This window comes from Oryctolagus cuniculus, chromosome 2 (genome assembly GCF_964237555.1).
Source record: "Oryctolagus cuniculus chromosome 2, mOryCun1.1, whole genome shotgun sequence".
NCBI lineage: Eukaryota > Metazoa > Chordata > Mammalia > Lagomorpha > Leporidae > Oryctolagus > Oryctolagus cuniculus.
In genome coordinates this window covers 184,875,900-184,889,666 of record NC_091433.1, presented here as the reverse complement: position 1 = coordinate 184,889,666, position 13,767 = coordinate 184,875,900, and the positions used below count along the sequence as shown (strand labels likewise).

The window sequence follows — 13,767 nt, the reverse complement described above, 5'->3', positions numbered from 1 at the left end:
AGAGGATGGCCCAAGTGCTTGGGCCCTGCAACCCATGGGAGACAAGGATAAGCACCTGGCTCCTGCCTTCGGATCAGCGCGGTGCGCTGGCCGCAGCATGCTGGCCACGGCGGCCATTGGAGGGTGCACCAACGGCAAAGGAAGACCTTTCTCTCTGTCTCTCTCTCTCACTGTCCACTCTGCCTGTCAAAGAAAAAAAAAAAAAAAAAGAGGTTAAGTAATTTACCAAATACATATAGACGTTAAAACCAAAAACCCGGCCGGCGCCGCGGCTCACTAGGCTAATCCTCTGCCTGCAGTGCTGGCATACCAGGTTCTAGTCCCGGTCATGGCGCCAGATTTTGTCCCGGTTGCCCCTCTTCCAGTCCAGCTCTCTGCTATGGCCCAGGAGTGCAGTAGAGGATGGCCCAAGTCCTTGGGCCCTGCACCCGCATGGGAGACCAGGAGAAGCATCTGGCTCCTGGCTTCGGATCAGCGCGATGTGCCAGCCACGGCGGCCATTGGAGGGTGAACCAACGTCACAAGGAAGACCTTGTCGCTCCCCCTCTTCGTGGAGGAACAACACAGGACCCTGCGCTGTTCTTTTGTCTGCTCGGCCCTCCCCGGGTTTGCTGCTGGTTCTTCCCGGGTTGGCTACCGACCCTTCCACCTCCGTGGAAGGGCAGTTCCCCCTGCCACTTTCCCCACTTCCGCGGGGGTGGAAGGGTCGGTAGCCAACCCGGGAAGAACCAGCAGCAAACCCGGGGAGGGCCGAGCAGACAAAAGAACAGCGCAGGGTCCTGTGTCGTTCCTCCACGAAGAGGGGGAGCGACATAATGGTGCCGTGACCCGGATATGAAGCCTAGGCAGGGTTTAGTGTTGTTCCTCCATGAAGAGGGGGAGCGACAGACCTTTCTCTCCGTCTCTCTCTCTCACTGTCCACTCTGCCTGTCAAAAAAAAAAAAAAACAAAAAAAACAAAAACACCCTTACACCGAATCGTTAGGTATTGCTTCTGCCTTCAGTCTTTCTGAAAATATTCTCACCAATACTACTTAATGTTAGCTCTAAGGAATACTGTCACCTGAAAGTACTGTTTGTTTCCAAATAATAACAGAATCTTGTCTTATTTTTATTATATTTACAGAGATTTACTCTCGAAAAAATGGAATGGCCCAATCACTATGCATGTGAGAAATTACTGGTGCTTTTGACCCGTTATGACATGATAGAAAGAAAACTCGGTAGACGGAACTCTAACCAACTGCAGCCAATTCGGTAATATAACCTAAGTTACTTCATGGTGAAGATGATGTGTTTTCTAGTGAATATCTTATGTTCTAAAATATTCATAATATCTTTAATAGTGGGATATATAGTTCTCTGTTTACTAAGATGTAGAAAGTCATATTAGTATATTAAAAGTCTATTCAGAACTAGCTTATGGTAAAGACAGCATAGTAAATTCATGCTTTGACATCCTTTTTCACTTTGAACATGTAGTATTAATAGATTATGCAAAGAAATAAACATAAAAAGATACTGCTAGACTCAACAAGGTAACTATTTTGGACAAGAAAAGGAACAAAAGTGTCAGGTGAATGGGAGACTGGCACTGATTTTGAATCCTAGATCTGGGAGCAGCAATGTCATCCAGGAGATAGAGCCCTGCAGGGTAAAAGAAAGATAGGGAAGGACCCGAAGTGCAAGATAGTGTGGAGTCAAGCTTATTTCCTAATGTTGACTGGCTAGGATGTAATTCCTGTGTTCCAATCAGGAGGTTACCATGATTTTGAAAAAAATAATAATAACTAACAAAATACTGTCTGAAACCCAGAAAGCTTGCTGGAAATTACTCAAAAAGGACAAAAGAGGTAGAAGCTTAGAGATAAACTATAAAATAGAGGAGGAAACTGTAGTGTATAAAGAAATAGATTTTTAATATTTGAATTTTAAATTTACTCCAGATTAAATTAGTTTTATTTTAAAAATCTGGTAAAGAGCAGTTTGGTTTGCTCATTTGCTTCTTTGCCTATGAGAATGCTAGTGTGCTTAATTAAATGAAAGAAGATATAGGTCCATAAAAAACAGAAAGTGAAATTATAAAGCAAAAGTGAGTTGAAATGATTTTAAATGCCTGGTTATAAAAAGTGAACTGTTAGAGATCTTAAGAAAAATAGTTGTTGAAGTAAAAAGCAATAGATGATCATTAAGCTGAACTTGGTCAAAAAGAGTGAATTGGAGAATACTAATCAAATCACACAGAAGGCTGCTTAGAAACTCAAATTTTTGAAAAAATCATTAAGAAGGGCAGGAGGGCTGGCATTTGGCATTGTGGTATAGCAGGTGAAACCCACCACCTGCGACGCCAGCATTCCATAAAGGTGCCAGCTGCTCCACTTCTGATTGCGCTCCCTGCTAATATGTCTGGGAAAGCAGAGGAGAATGGCTCAAGTGCATGGGGCCCCGCACCCACATGGGAAACCCAGAGGAAGCTCCTGGTTCCTGGCTTCAGACCAGCCCAGCCCTGAATGTTCTGGGCATTTGGGGAGTGAACCAGCAGATGGAAGACCTCTCTGTTTCTTCTTTCTCTCTGTTTTGTTCAAATAAATAAAATAAATCTTTAAAAAAAAAAAAAAAGGGAGAGGGCCAGCACTTTGTTGTAGTGGATCCTGCGGCATCCCATACGGATGTCTTTTTGAATCCCAGCTGCTGCACTTCTGATCCAGCTCCCTGCTAATGTGCCTGCAAAACAGCAGACAATGGGGCCCAAGAACATGGACCATTACACTCACGTGGGTGACATGGAAGTTCCTGCCTTCTGGCTTTGGACCAGCCCAGCTCTGGCTGTTGCTGCCATTTGGGGGGTGTGAACTAATGGGTGAATGGGTGGAAGATTCTCTGTCTCTGTCTCTGTCTCTCTCTCTCTCTGTCTCTCTCCCCCCCCCCTCCTCTCATGCTCCCCCACCCTTCTCCCCCATCTTTCAAATAAAGAAATTTATCTTTAAAAAGAATAATTAGGAGTAATTTTACCATGGAGGAATACAATGAATACCAGCTTAATTAAATTACTAATGACCAATAATAGGCTAATAGACTGACATCATGAGCCTTTCAGTCTGGTAAGTTGAGAAAGATACCACACCATCTACACAATAATTTTGCCAAAAGAGAATTTTATCATGAGAAAATGATACAATGAATCCCAAGTGCTGAGCATCCTGCAGAACCACCATCCTGCCAGTCCCTTCAGAAGTACAGGTGTCAAAAGCTAGAGGTTTAGACACAGCCTATGGTGCCCCTATCTCATATCAGAGTGCTGGTTTGAGGCCTGGCTACTCTACTTCTGATCCAGCTTCCAGATTAATGTGTACCTGAGAGGCAGGTCCCTGTTACCCAAGTGGGAGTTCCAGCATCCCGTCTTTGGCCTGTCCCATACCTGGCTATTGCATGGATTTTGGGAGTAAACCAGTGGTTGAAGATCTTCCCTTCTGTCCCCTCTCTCACTCTACCTTTCAAATAAAATGAAAATAGGTAGATAGATATAGATAGATAAATAAATAATTTTTTAAAATGCTAGAAGGATAAATGTTTGGCCTAACAATTAAGCTGCTGATTAAGATGCCCATGTCAGACATTGGAGTGCTTGAATTTGATATCTGGCTCTGATTCCTGATTTCAAGTTCCTGCTAATGCAGACAGATGGCTCAAGTATTCTCCCCCAGGAGAGATTCAGATTGAGATGATCACTTTCTGTTCCACCATAGCCATCCCGCAGCCATTACAGGCATTTAGGGAGTGAATCAGCAAAGAAGCTCATTCTCTTTCTCTCTCAAATAAATACATATTTTAAAAATTTAGAAGGAAATCTTCTTGGTTTGTAAGAGATTAAAGAAATATGACAGTTCAAGCAGCATGTTGTGATCCTGATTGAATTCTGTATTTTTTTAAGTCATAAAAGACATTTTTAGTACAGTTGGGGAAATTTCATATGAGTGTCATATTGAATAACACTGTTGTATCAAGGTTAAATTTCCTGAGTGTGATAGTTGTGTTGTGGCCATGTAGTAACATAAATAGGCTGCAGTATTTAGGGCCTTGTGCCCTGAGGGATGTCAGCAACTAACTTGTAAATGGAGAAAATATGGGACAAAATGCTAACAATTGGTGCATCTTGATGAGGATTTGTGAGTTTTCCTCTTACTGTTTTGTGGCTTTTCTAAAGGTGTAAAAATTTTCCAAATAAAAGTTTAGAGAGGAAGTATCAAGGGAGAAAAGATAAACCACAAAGGAATGACAGTCTGATACGCACATCTTTCATAGTTGTCACCAGTGCCTGAAGATGATGGAGTCATGTCAAAGTACTGATTAAAAGTAATTGATAACTTACAAGTCAAATATTCACAAGAAAGGTATTTTCAGACATAAAAGACTAAAAGAGGGACCAGCGTTGTAGCATATTGAGTAAAGCTACTGCCTGTGATGCCAGCATCCCATATGAGTGCTGGTTCGTGTCCCTTCTGCCCCATTCCAATCCAGCTCCTTGCTGGTAGCCTGAGAAAGGCAGTGGAAGATGGTCCAAGTGCTTGGGTCCCTAATATAAATACTATTTACCCAATATTAAAATTGCCTTTTAATAAACTAATCCAAGGAATAACCAAGAAGTAATCCCTCATGATAGTTTTACTTAAGTAAAGATTAAAGAAAATTAAAGTATTTCATCTATAAATTGAAAATTTCCAAATAACTCATGTAATTAGAAGTCATTAAATAAATTTGTTTTTCAGAATTGTTAAGAACCGAATCAGAAATGGAATTAATTGCTTTGAAATAGAATGGGAAAAGCCTGGTATGTATTCACTGTAAGCAAAAAATTTTAAGATTTGAACATATACATGCAATAAATATTGTGTGTATGTGTGCGTGTGTGTGTGTATGTGTGCGTGTGTATTACATAAAATCATAAAGAAACCTACATATGCACTATGGATTAATTTCATAGTTACCTGTTTATTTTAAATATCTTTTGACGAATATTAACATGAACTTCAATTCGTTTTATTTTCATGTCCTAAAATTTGTTTTGTGATGCTTAAAATAATACTGAAATTGTTTTTATTTCTGTATCTCAAAATGCTTTCACAGTGGTTTGGTTATGAATTTCATGTACTTACAGAGCTGGCTGTAAAGTGAGGGTGCTAAAGAGCACCTGGGATTTTCTTCCTCTCCTCTTTGCTCTGTTTAATTTTCATGGAGATTCACAATGGTCAGATTACTCTTAATTTCTGCTCCAAACAAGGATTATGTGAGCTCTAGGTTAGGACCCAATCTAGAAGCAAGTAAAGCATAGACAACTTAAAATGGAAAATGATCCTAAGTTTATTTCTGTTTGGATTTGAAATTAGACTGTGTGATTATATTTGGATGATCGAGAGAATATATTTATTCCATGAAAGCTTAAGTTGTAGGTAATTGATGAGTAAAATTATAAAGAATTAGGGGCCAGCATTGTGGAGTAGCAGGTAAAGAGGCTGCCTGTGATGCCAGCATCCCATATGGGTGCTGGTTCAAGTCCTGGCTACTCCACTTTTGATCCAGTTCTCTGCTAAAGTGCCTGGGAAAGCAGCAAAAGATGATCCAAGTGCTTGGGCCCCAGTACCCATGTGGGAGAACCAGAAGAAGCTCCTGGCTCCTGGCTTTGGTCTGGCCCAGCCCTAGCCTTTGCAGCTATTTGGGGAATGTACAAGTGAAAGGAAGATCTTTCTCTGTGTGCTCCCTGTTTCTCTGTAACGCTGCCTTTAAAATAAAATAAATCTTAAAGAAAAAAAAAACAGATAACTATTCTAAGCAATCATAGGAAGATAGAAGGCAGAGAATTTTATAGACTGTTTAGGAACAATTCCACCAGCTACCGTATCCTTAGGAAAGAAAATTATATTAACCCAGTTTAGTAGCGCCTCTCCCCTGTCTAGAAGTAGATCCGGTACTCACTTTCACTCATCCTTTTAGAGCTAACCTTTAAGGGAGAAAATGTATTCCAAGTTAGTAACTAAAAAACATGTTAATATCACCTGTTTCCTTTGTTTCTGCTTCTAACTTAAGAATCTAGTCTGCTATGTATATATGTAAATTAACATAGACATTCTCATTTCCATATATTAGCTTCTTGTGAGTCAAGTAAGAATGGTCATATGCTCAAGAAATCGCGTGAGGTTAACCTCTGAAAATAACAATATTTTTGTGATCCTTTTACTTCCATTGTTTTCAGAATCCATCATTAAAGAAAGCAGATGTTAAATTTCAGGAAACTGTCTATTCCATTCTTTACCTATAATTTTACCACTTACTAAATTAAAACCTCATCTCAACAAAATTTTCTGTTCTCTAAAATGCTACTACCATCTCTGAAGCAAGAGAGTTTAAAAGGCTCTCCTTCCAGCTCTTGCCAGGCAAAAGAAATTTTGGGGCCAGTACTGTGGCATAGCAGGTAAGGCCACTGCCTGTGATGCCAGCATCTCATATGGGCACTGGTTCTTGTCCCAGCTGCTCCACTTCCAATCCAGCTCCCTACTAGTAACCTGGGAAAAGCAATGGCCCAAGTACTTGCCCCCCTGCCACTCATATGGGAGACCTGGATGAAGCTCTTGGCTCCTGGCTTCAGCCTGGCCCAGCCTTGGCCACTGGTGGCCATCTGGGGAGTGAACCAGTGGGTAGAAGATCTCTTGTTCTCTCTGTCTTTTCCTCTCTCTCTCTCTAACCCTGACTTTCAAATAAGTAATAAAATAAATCTTCTAAAAAAGAAAAATTCTGGAGTAGTATCACTAGATTATTAGAGTAGATGTGTTATACAGCAAAATTTGCATTTGTAACTTAATTTCCATGGTAAACTTAGTTACCTGGAAACTTTGAATTGTTCCAATCTGTGATTTAGTCTGATTTGCTGTGTTTTTAATCTTGTAGAACATTATGTTACAGAAGACAAACAAAATGGACAGTTGGTTCTATCAACAATTGAAGAAGAATCATTGTTTGAAGCAGCGTATCCTGAGATTGTTGCTGTTTACCAACTACAAAAGTTAGAAATTAAAGGGAAGAAACAAAAGGGTAAGCATCAGGTTTGATAGCTATTTATACATCACACAAATGTCATTTGTGTTTCATTTGGATCTGTCTTTCCAAAATTTTCCTAAAAGTTCTCTACAGGCAGTAGTTTGTATTGTACTCTTGCTTCTTGGTCTTCACCTACTTCCTTTTAAAGCTGAAAAGTCAGAAATAAGCCATCCTATGTCTACGAACATTGCCAAGTGTTAGAATAATTATACTCACCAGTTATTGGGCAACTGCTGTATGTAACATATTTGGGGTTATAACTACATTATCTTTACTTCTCAGAATTTGGTGAGGAAAAGAACTTTGTTTTTTATAACTGTTCCCAGAGGGTAATATTTTGTAATAGTTCCAGAAATCTACTGAGCCCCCAAAAGGCAAAAACTGCTCATATAGAATATTTCTGATCTTAACTCTAGTTTATTTTTTAACCCAAGTTAAGGAAAAGAAAGTAGATGTTAATTATATTTTTTTTCTAGGTTTGAAAATTAAGCCTAAAGAAAATTTACCAGACTCAGATGATGCAGTGAATCTTCAATCAGAAATGACTTTAAAATCCACGTGTGAAATCTTTCCTAAGCAGAATTCCAAGTTAAATTTAGAAATTTCTCCCAATCCTACATTACCACAAGAAACTATCCCCGCCTCATTGAATGACTTCCATTTACCTGAAGATGATTCCCATCTGAATACCCAGGAACATTTCCTGTCTTCTCCAAGACCTTTGACTATCCAACAAATTAAAGCTGTCAGTAAGTATCCAACTTCAGAAGCTGGTCAACCCAGTTCTTCACCCTGTAGTAGATCAGAGATTGCTGATCTACACTTGAGCACCATTGACTGGGAAGGCACTTCTTTCAGTAATTCCCCAGCTATTCAAAGGAACACTTTCTCTTGTGGTATAAAATCAGAACTTAAATCAGAGCTCTCAGCCATTGCTGATTCCTTTGAAAATATCCCAGAACAATTATGTGAATCAGAACAGTGCACCTCAAACATAAATAAAGTGTTGGATTGGGATCTCCAAAAGATTAATCCTGAAGAGCATCTACTTTCCAGGGTTTCTGATTTATGTCTTCAAGATTTACCTTTAAGGGAACGACTGCAGATAAAATCATCGTATCCTCAGGAAAATGTACATAGAGATGTTGACTTGAAAACTTTGTCCCTAATTAGGGTAAAAGAATCTTGTATTGCTAATAGCACTGACTGTCCATCACATCTTTCTAAAGATCTTCCAGGAATTAATTTGCAAAATGAATCCAGGAACACTGAAGTTGTAAAAGGCCAACTGCTTCAAGAAAACTATAAAATAACTACTTCTGTACCGTTTCCTGGCAATAACACAACAGTGTTTAGAGCTAGACCACCAAATACAGCTTTACATCACAGTAGAAAAGTTGATACAGAAGCCTCCAAAAAAATTATAATGAAGAAAAGTGTTTGCCTTGACAGACAGTCATCTGATGAAGAAAGTACCCCAGCGTTTGAGGAAGCCAGGTATTCAACTCAAAAAATAAAGCATGGTTTTCAGAATAATCACCCAGCCCGATTCAAAGAAAATGACCACAACAACTTGAATAATCCTAAACTACTGATTAAAGAAACTGAAAAATATATTGAACCTTATGAAACAGCTGGAAATGAAGAGAATTGTTTCCCTGATCTAACAAAAAAGTCTCTGAATTTTCCCCAATGTCATCAGAAAGTAGACTACCACCCTGGTATTTGTTTGGATAGTCCACTTCCTTTATCCCAGAGATTAAAACTCAGGTTTAAGGACACTTGAAATTTGAAATACTAAAGTATAACATATTTGAATACTGTGAGCATTAACAGAGGGAAGGTGTCCTATTAATATTAGGTAGAAAAATTTAATGGTGCTCCATATGTGATGAAACACTTTTGCCATTTTAATCAAAATTATAATTTTTAAATGTTACCTGAGACGTTGCTTTTAAAAGATGATCCTCTGGTGAAGGCTTCAGATAATGTATATTTTTTAAATATATTTTTGCCATTTCTAATATAATTATTGTTAAGTTACATGGCTTTAAAATGTTAGATGTAGTCCTTGACAGAGTAAATGTTTCATCCATTTGCTCATTTTTACTTTCTCCTCCACAAGCCTCCAAAGCACTTATTTATATTTTGATTTGTTCCCAAGAGGGTAACTCTTTAATTGTCTTACAGTGTCTTCTAGTGTACCTTTCCTGGGAGTTAGGTTTTTTCCAGATGTGCAGATACTTTGTACTCTTTCATATTGGGTGATTTTATTCTCCTTCCTGATGTGCAAAACTGGAAAAGGAGAGATGGTGTCAGTACATGTAATCAAAATCACAGTTGTAATGGCTGGATAAACTAAGAAAAGTTGCTGCTTACATACCCCTCGTTCACAGGAATAGATAATGGAAGAAGATTTGGAAAACAGTGTATAAACGGCTCAGGATCACACAGCTAGTTAATAGTTTCCTTGCCTCCTAATTGTTTAGTTTGTCTATTTTTCTGTCACTTTTGTGTTAAAAATGAATCTATGCAATATTGACTTTAATACCACCAAATATTAAGTCTTGCATTCAAAATAAGTTTTGTACCTCTAGAGAGGTACTCAAACTTGAAACAAAACAGAGAAACTGTCTGTTCACAGATAGCAGTATCTCATATAAAGATCTGAAGGCATCCACTATAATATTAAAGCTGATAAATGAGTTCAGCAAGGTTACAGGGTATAATAATAGTGTACAAAAATCAATTGTATTTCTATATACTCACAGTGAATGCAAAATTAAGAAAATCCCATTTACAACAGTATCAACATGAATAAAATATTTGGGGATAAACAACAAAAAGTAGAAAATGAATACTTTTAAAATAAGAAACATTGAAATTAAAACAAATAATTGAGCCGGCGCCGTGGCTCAATAGGCTAATCCTCCACCTTGCGGCGCCGGCACACCGGGTTCTAGTCCCGGTTGGGGCGCCGGATTCTGTCCCGGTTGCCCCTCTTCCAGGCCAGCTCTCTGCTATGGCCAGGGAGTGCAGTGGAGGATGGCCCAGGTGCTTGGGCCCTGCACCCCATGGGAGACCAGGAAAAGCACCTGGCTCCTGGCTCCTGCCAGGATCAGCGCGGTGCGCCGGCTGCAGCGGCGGCCATTGGAGGGTGAACCAGCGGCAAAAGGAAGACCTTTCTCTCTCTGTCTCTCTCTCTCTCACTGTCCACTCTGCCTGTCAAAAAAAAAATAAAATAAAATAAAATAAAACAAATAATTGGAAAGACACATTCAAGGATCAGAAGACTTAAGACAGCGGTTCTTCCTGAACTGATGTACAGATTGACTATAATCTCCATCAGTTCCAGCTTGTTTCTGGGCAGGAACTGACAAGCCTATTCTAATGTTTATGTGGAAACTTAAGGGACACTGAATAACCAAGACAATCTTGAGGGGGAAAAAATGGAGGAGAAACCCTTATTGCAATGTGTTGTACTAGCATAAAGGTCAAAAATAGATCAATTATATAAAAGCAAGAGTCCAGAAATATGCATTCAGATTTATAGTCAGTTGATTTTCAACCAGAGTACCAAGAAAATTCAATAGAGACATAAGAATCATCCAACAAATGCTGCTGGGACTGTTTTGTGTCCTCATGAAAAAACAGTTTGAGCACTAACACTGAAAAAATAACGAATTCAGGATAGTCCAAAGACCTCAAAGTAGGAGCTAAAGCTAAAAAACTCTTAGAAGAAAACATAGACAAACCTTTGGGACTTTTGGGTTGTTGTATAAGCAACAACTAAAAAAAGTCGATAAAATAGACTTACACAAAACGAAAAATGTGTGTTTCAAAGAATATCATCAGAAGAGTGAAGCGGCAACTCATAAAATGGGAGGAAATATTTGTACATCATAAATGTGTAAAGTTGTATCTAGAGTGGTGTGTATAAAGATCTTACAGTTCAATAAAGACAAGAATGGGCAAAATATTTGAATAGATGTTTCTCTAAAGGGGGTGAACCAACAGAAAAAAGAAGACCTTTCTCTCTTGTCTCTCTCACTGTCCACTCTGTCAAAAAAAAAAAAAAAAAAAAGGATGTACAAATAACCATTAGCACATGAAAAAAATACTGGACATCATTAGTTATCCAGAAAATGAAATGAAACCCCACAGAATACCATTTCATGCCCAATAGGGTAACTAGAATCAGAGACTAAGCATTAACAAAGATGTGGAGAAATTGGAACCTTCCTTAACCTGCTGGTAGAAACATAAAATGGACAGCCACTTTGGCAAAAGTTTGATGAGTCCTTGAATAGTTAAACATAGAAATACTATATGATTCAGCAATTCTACCCCCAAAATAACATACCCAAGAGAAATTAAAACATGTCCATATGAAAACCTGTGCGTACATGTTCATACCAGCATTACTCATAATAGCTAAAAAGAACCCAGCTGGCTAAAAAGGGTAAATATAATGTATTAATGCTCAGTTCAATTCTATATAAACTTATCCTCTTCAACACCTAAAAAGACTATATGGCCATCTTTCAAATATTCAGAAAGAAAAATGCCTTTTAAACAATTCCTTGGGCCAATGTGGTGTAGTAAGTTAAGCCTCTGCCTGCAGCCTGGGCATCCCGTATGGGCACTGGTTTAAGTCCCGGCTGCTGCACTTCCAATGCAACTTGCTACAAATGGCCTGGGAAAGCAGCAGAGGATGGTCCAAGTGCTTGGGTCCCTGTACCCATGTGGGAGACCAGGAAGAAGCTTCTGGCCTCTGGTTTCAGATTAGTCCAGTTCACTATTGCGACCGTTTGTGGAGTGAACCAGCAGGTGGAAGCCCTCTCCCTCTGTCTGTAACTTTGGCTCTCAAATAAATAAAAAAATAGATTTGAAAAAAAAAAGTTTCTTCAGGAATCAGCTTATCTTGAATTAATTCACTCTGGTGTATGATAGTTTGGGACCATCCAGTCCAGTACAGTAAATGCTTGCAAGAATATCCAGAGGTATTCTTTTTAAGAGTCTTAAAATTTTATGTTCACTTAATTTTCATTTTACTAGAAAGGCAGAGAAACAGAGACAGAGATCTTCCATCTGCTGGTTTTTTCTCCATATATCCTCATCAGCCACATTGGGAAAGGCCAAAGTTAGGAGCCCAGAGCCCCAGGTCTGGCACATGGATGGCAGGAACTGCATGCTTGAACCATCACCTGCTGCCTGCAAGGGTACACAATCAGGAAGCTGAATTCAGGAGAACAGCAAGGTCTTGAACCCAGGCAGTTGAATATGGGATACAGGTATCCCAAGAAGCATCTTAACTGTTGCACAAAATGTTCTTGATTTTATGAGGTGAAAACAAAATTAGTAGGACCTGATCTAGACTCATTTTGCTGCATACGTAATATAGGCATAAACATGGATTCTGATACCAACTTTTACATTGTTCAAACTCCAGAATTCTCAATGACCAGGTTATCCCAGTTCTGTTTCAAGCATTCTGATTTCTTGTTCTTTGCTAATCTGGTCATGATATTGCTGGTAGACTTTTATCATGTGTAGCTGTTTATGTATTTGCTCACCACTTCACTGTCTTGCTAAGAAAATTTCTCCAAATTTCTTTACGAAAGATCTACCTCTTCCTGGATCCTGGAATTGTTTTCCCCCTCTTGTCTCCATGTTAAGGCCCTGTTCTGTTCTTTATATTCTAGCTTTTGTAAGATAGCTTAGTTCCTTGGGGGTTTTTATTTCAGATTTTGCAATGAAGAGATCTTTTTCCTCTTGTGTAATATGGCTCAAACCTTGTTGGATATGCCTAATTTCAATTCTTTTCTGTTACAGAATTTCTCTGACCTTGTCATTTTTCTGAGACTCATGCATTCAAATAATTATGTAACATCTATTATAGTACAGGCATTGTGCTGGGCCTTGGAGGTGTAGCAGTGAATGATGTCTATAAGGTTGTCTTAATATCTATTAAGTTTCTGCCACCAATGTACATTATAGACATTTGGTAAATGGCAATCATGTTAGTTACCACCATTTAGAAGGAGGACTCAGATTTCGTTTCAAGCTGGAACAGCCAAGCAGCCCTTTGGGTAAAAAGGTGAACACTGCAACACTACTAGGGGGCAGTGTGAAGGTGGGAAGAGATGTTTTCAGAAAAAGGAGGCTCTAGCTTAATGTCACAAAGGGGATTCTAAAAGATGTGATATTTGAGCTGATACAATACTAGAAAAAGACTAATGTGCTCACTGAAGTCAACTAATAAAAGTTTATGGAAATGGAATTGAAAGGTAAGTTTTAGTGTGCCAAATCTTGAAATTCGTGTATAGTTTTCATAATTATTTTTTCATGAGATCTTTGAAGGCCTCCTGTTTGCATAGATGTTAAAATTACACTAAAACTTAATGTTTTACTTTCATTTTCCATGAATTTTTGAAGCACCCATGTATAGTATTAATCCAGTCACCTAATGTATTTACTGAACACCTCTTTTGTGCAAAGCTTTTAGACTTATCTGTATATAAGAGCCAGCTGGTAACTTCATGAGCTTAAAATAACTTCTTCAGGCCATCCAGCTGGAAAAGGCTAAAGCTGAGATTAGAACTCAGATATGTTTCATTAGTGAAGGCAATTCCGTGTATTTATGTATCCACTCTTCACACAGTTAATAATTCAAGTA

At 38.8% G+C, this 13,767-nt stretch overlaps 1 protein-coding gene across 2 annotated transcripts in view; it reads left to right on the top strand.

Annotated features, from left to right (window-relative positions):
• The window catches only part of GEN1 (GEN1 Holliday junction 5' flap endonuclease), a 39,304-nt gene extending 28,237 nt beyond the window's left edge, over window positions 1-11,067 (top strand). The window contains exons 11-14 of one of the 2 annotated variants that reach the window (XM_002710039.5): window positions 1,126-1,256; window positions 4,766-4,827; window positions 6,939-7,082; window positions 7,565-11,067. In XM_002710039.5, coding sequence (XP_002710085.2) covers window positions 1,126-1,256; window positions 4,766-4,827; window positions 6,939-7,082; window positions 7,565-8,874 — 1,647 coding nt within the window. In that variant the 3' untranslated portion in view covers window positions 8,875-11,067. The remainder of the gene's footprint in view (window positions 1-1,125; window positions 1,257-4,765; window positions 4,828-6,938; window positions 7,083-7,564) is intronic. The other variant, XM_070069746.1, reaches the window with a different exon arrangement.
• Window positions 11,068-13,767: the final 2,700 nt, after the last annotated feature.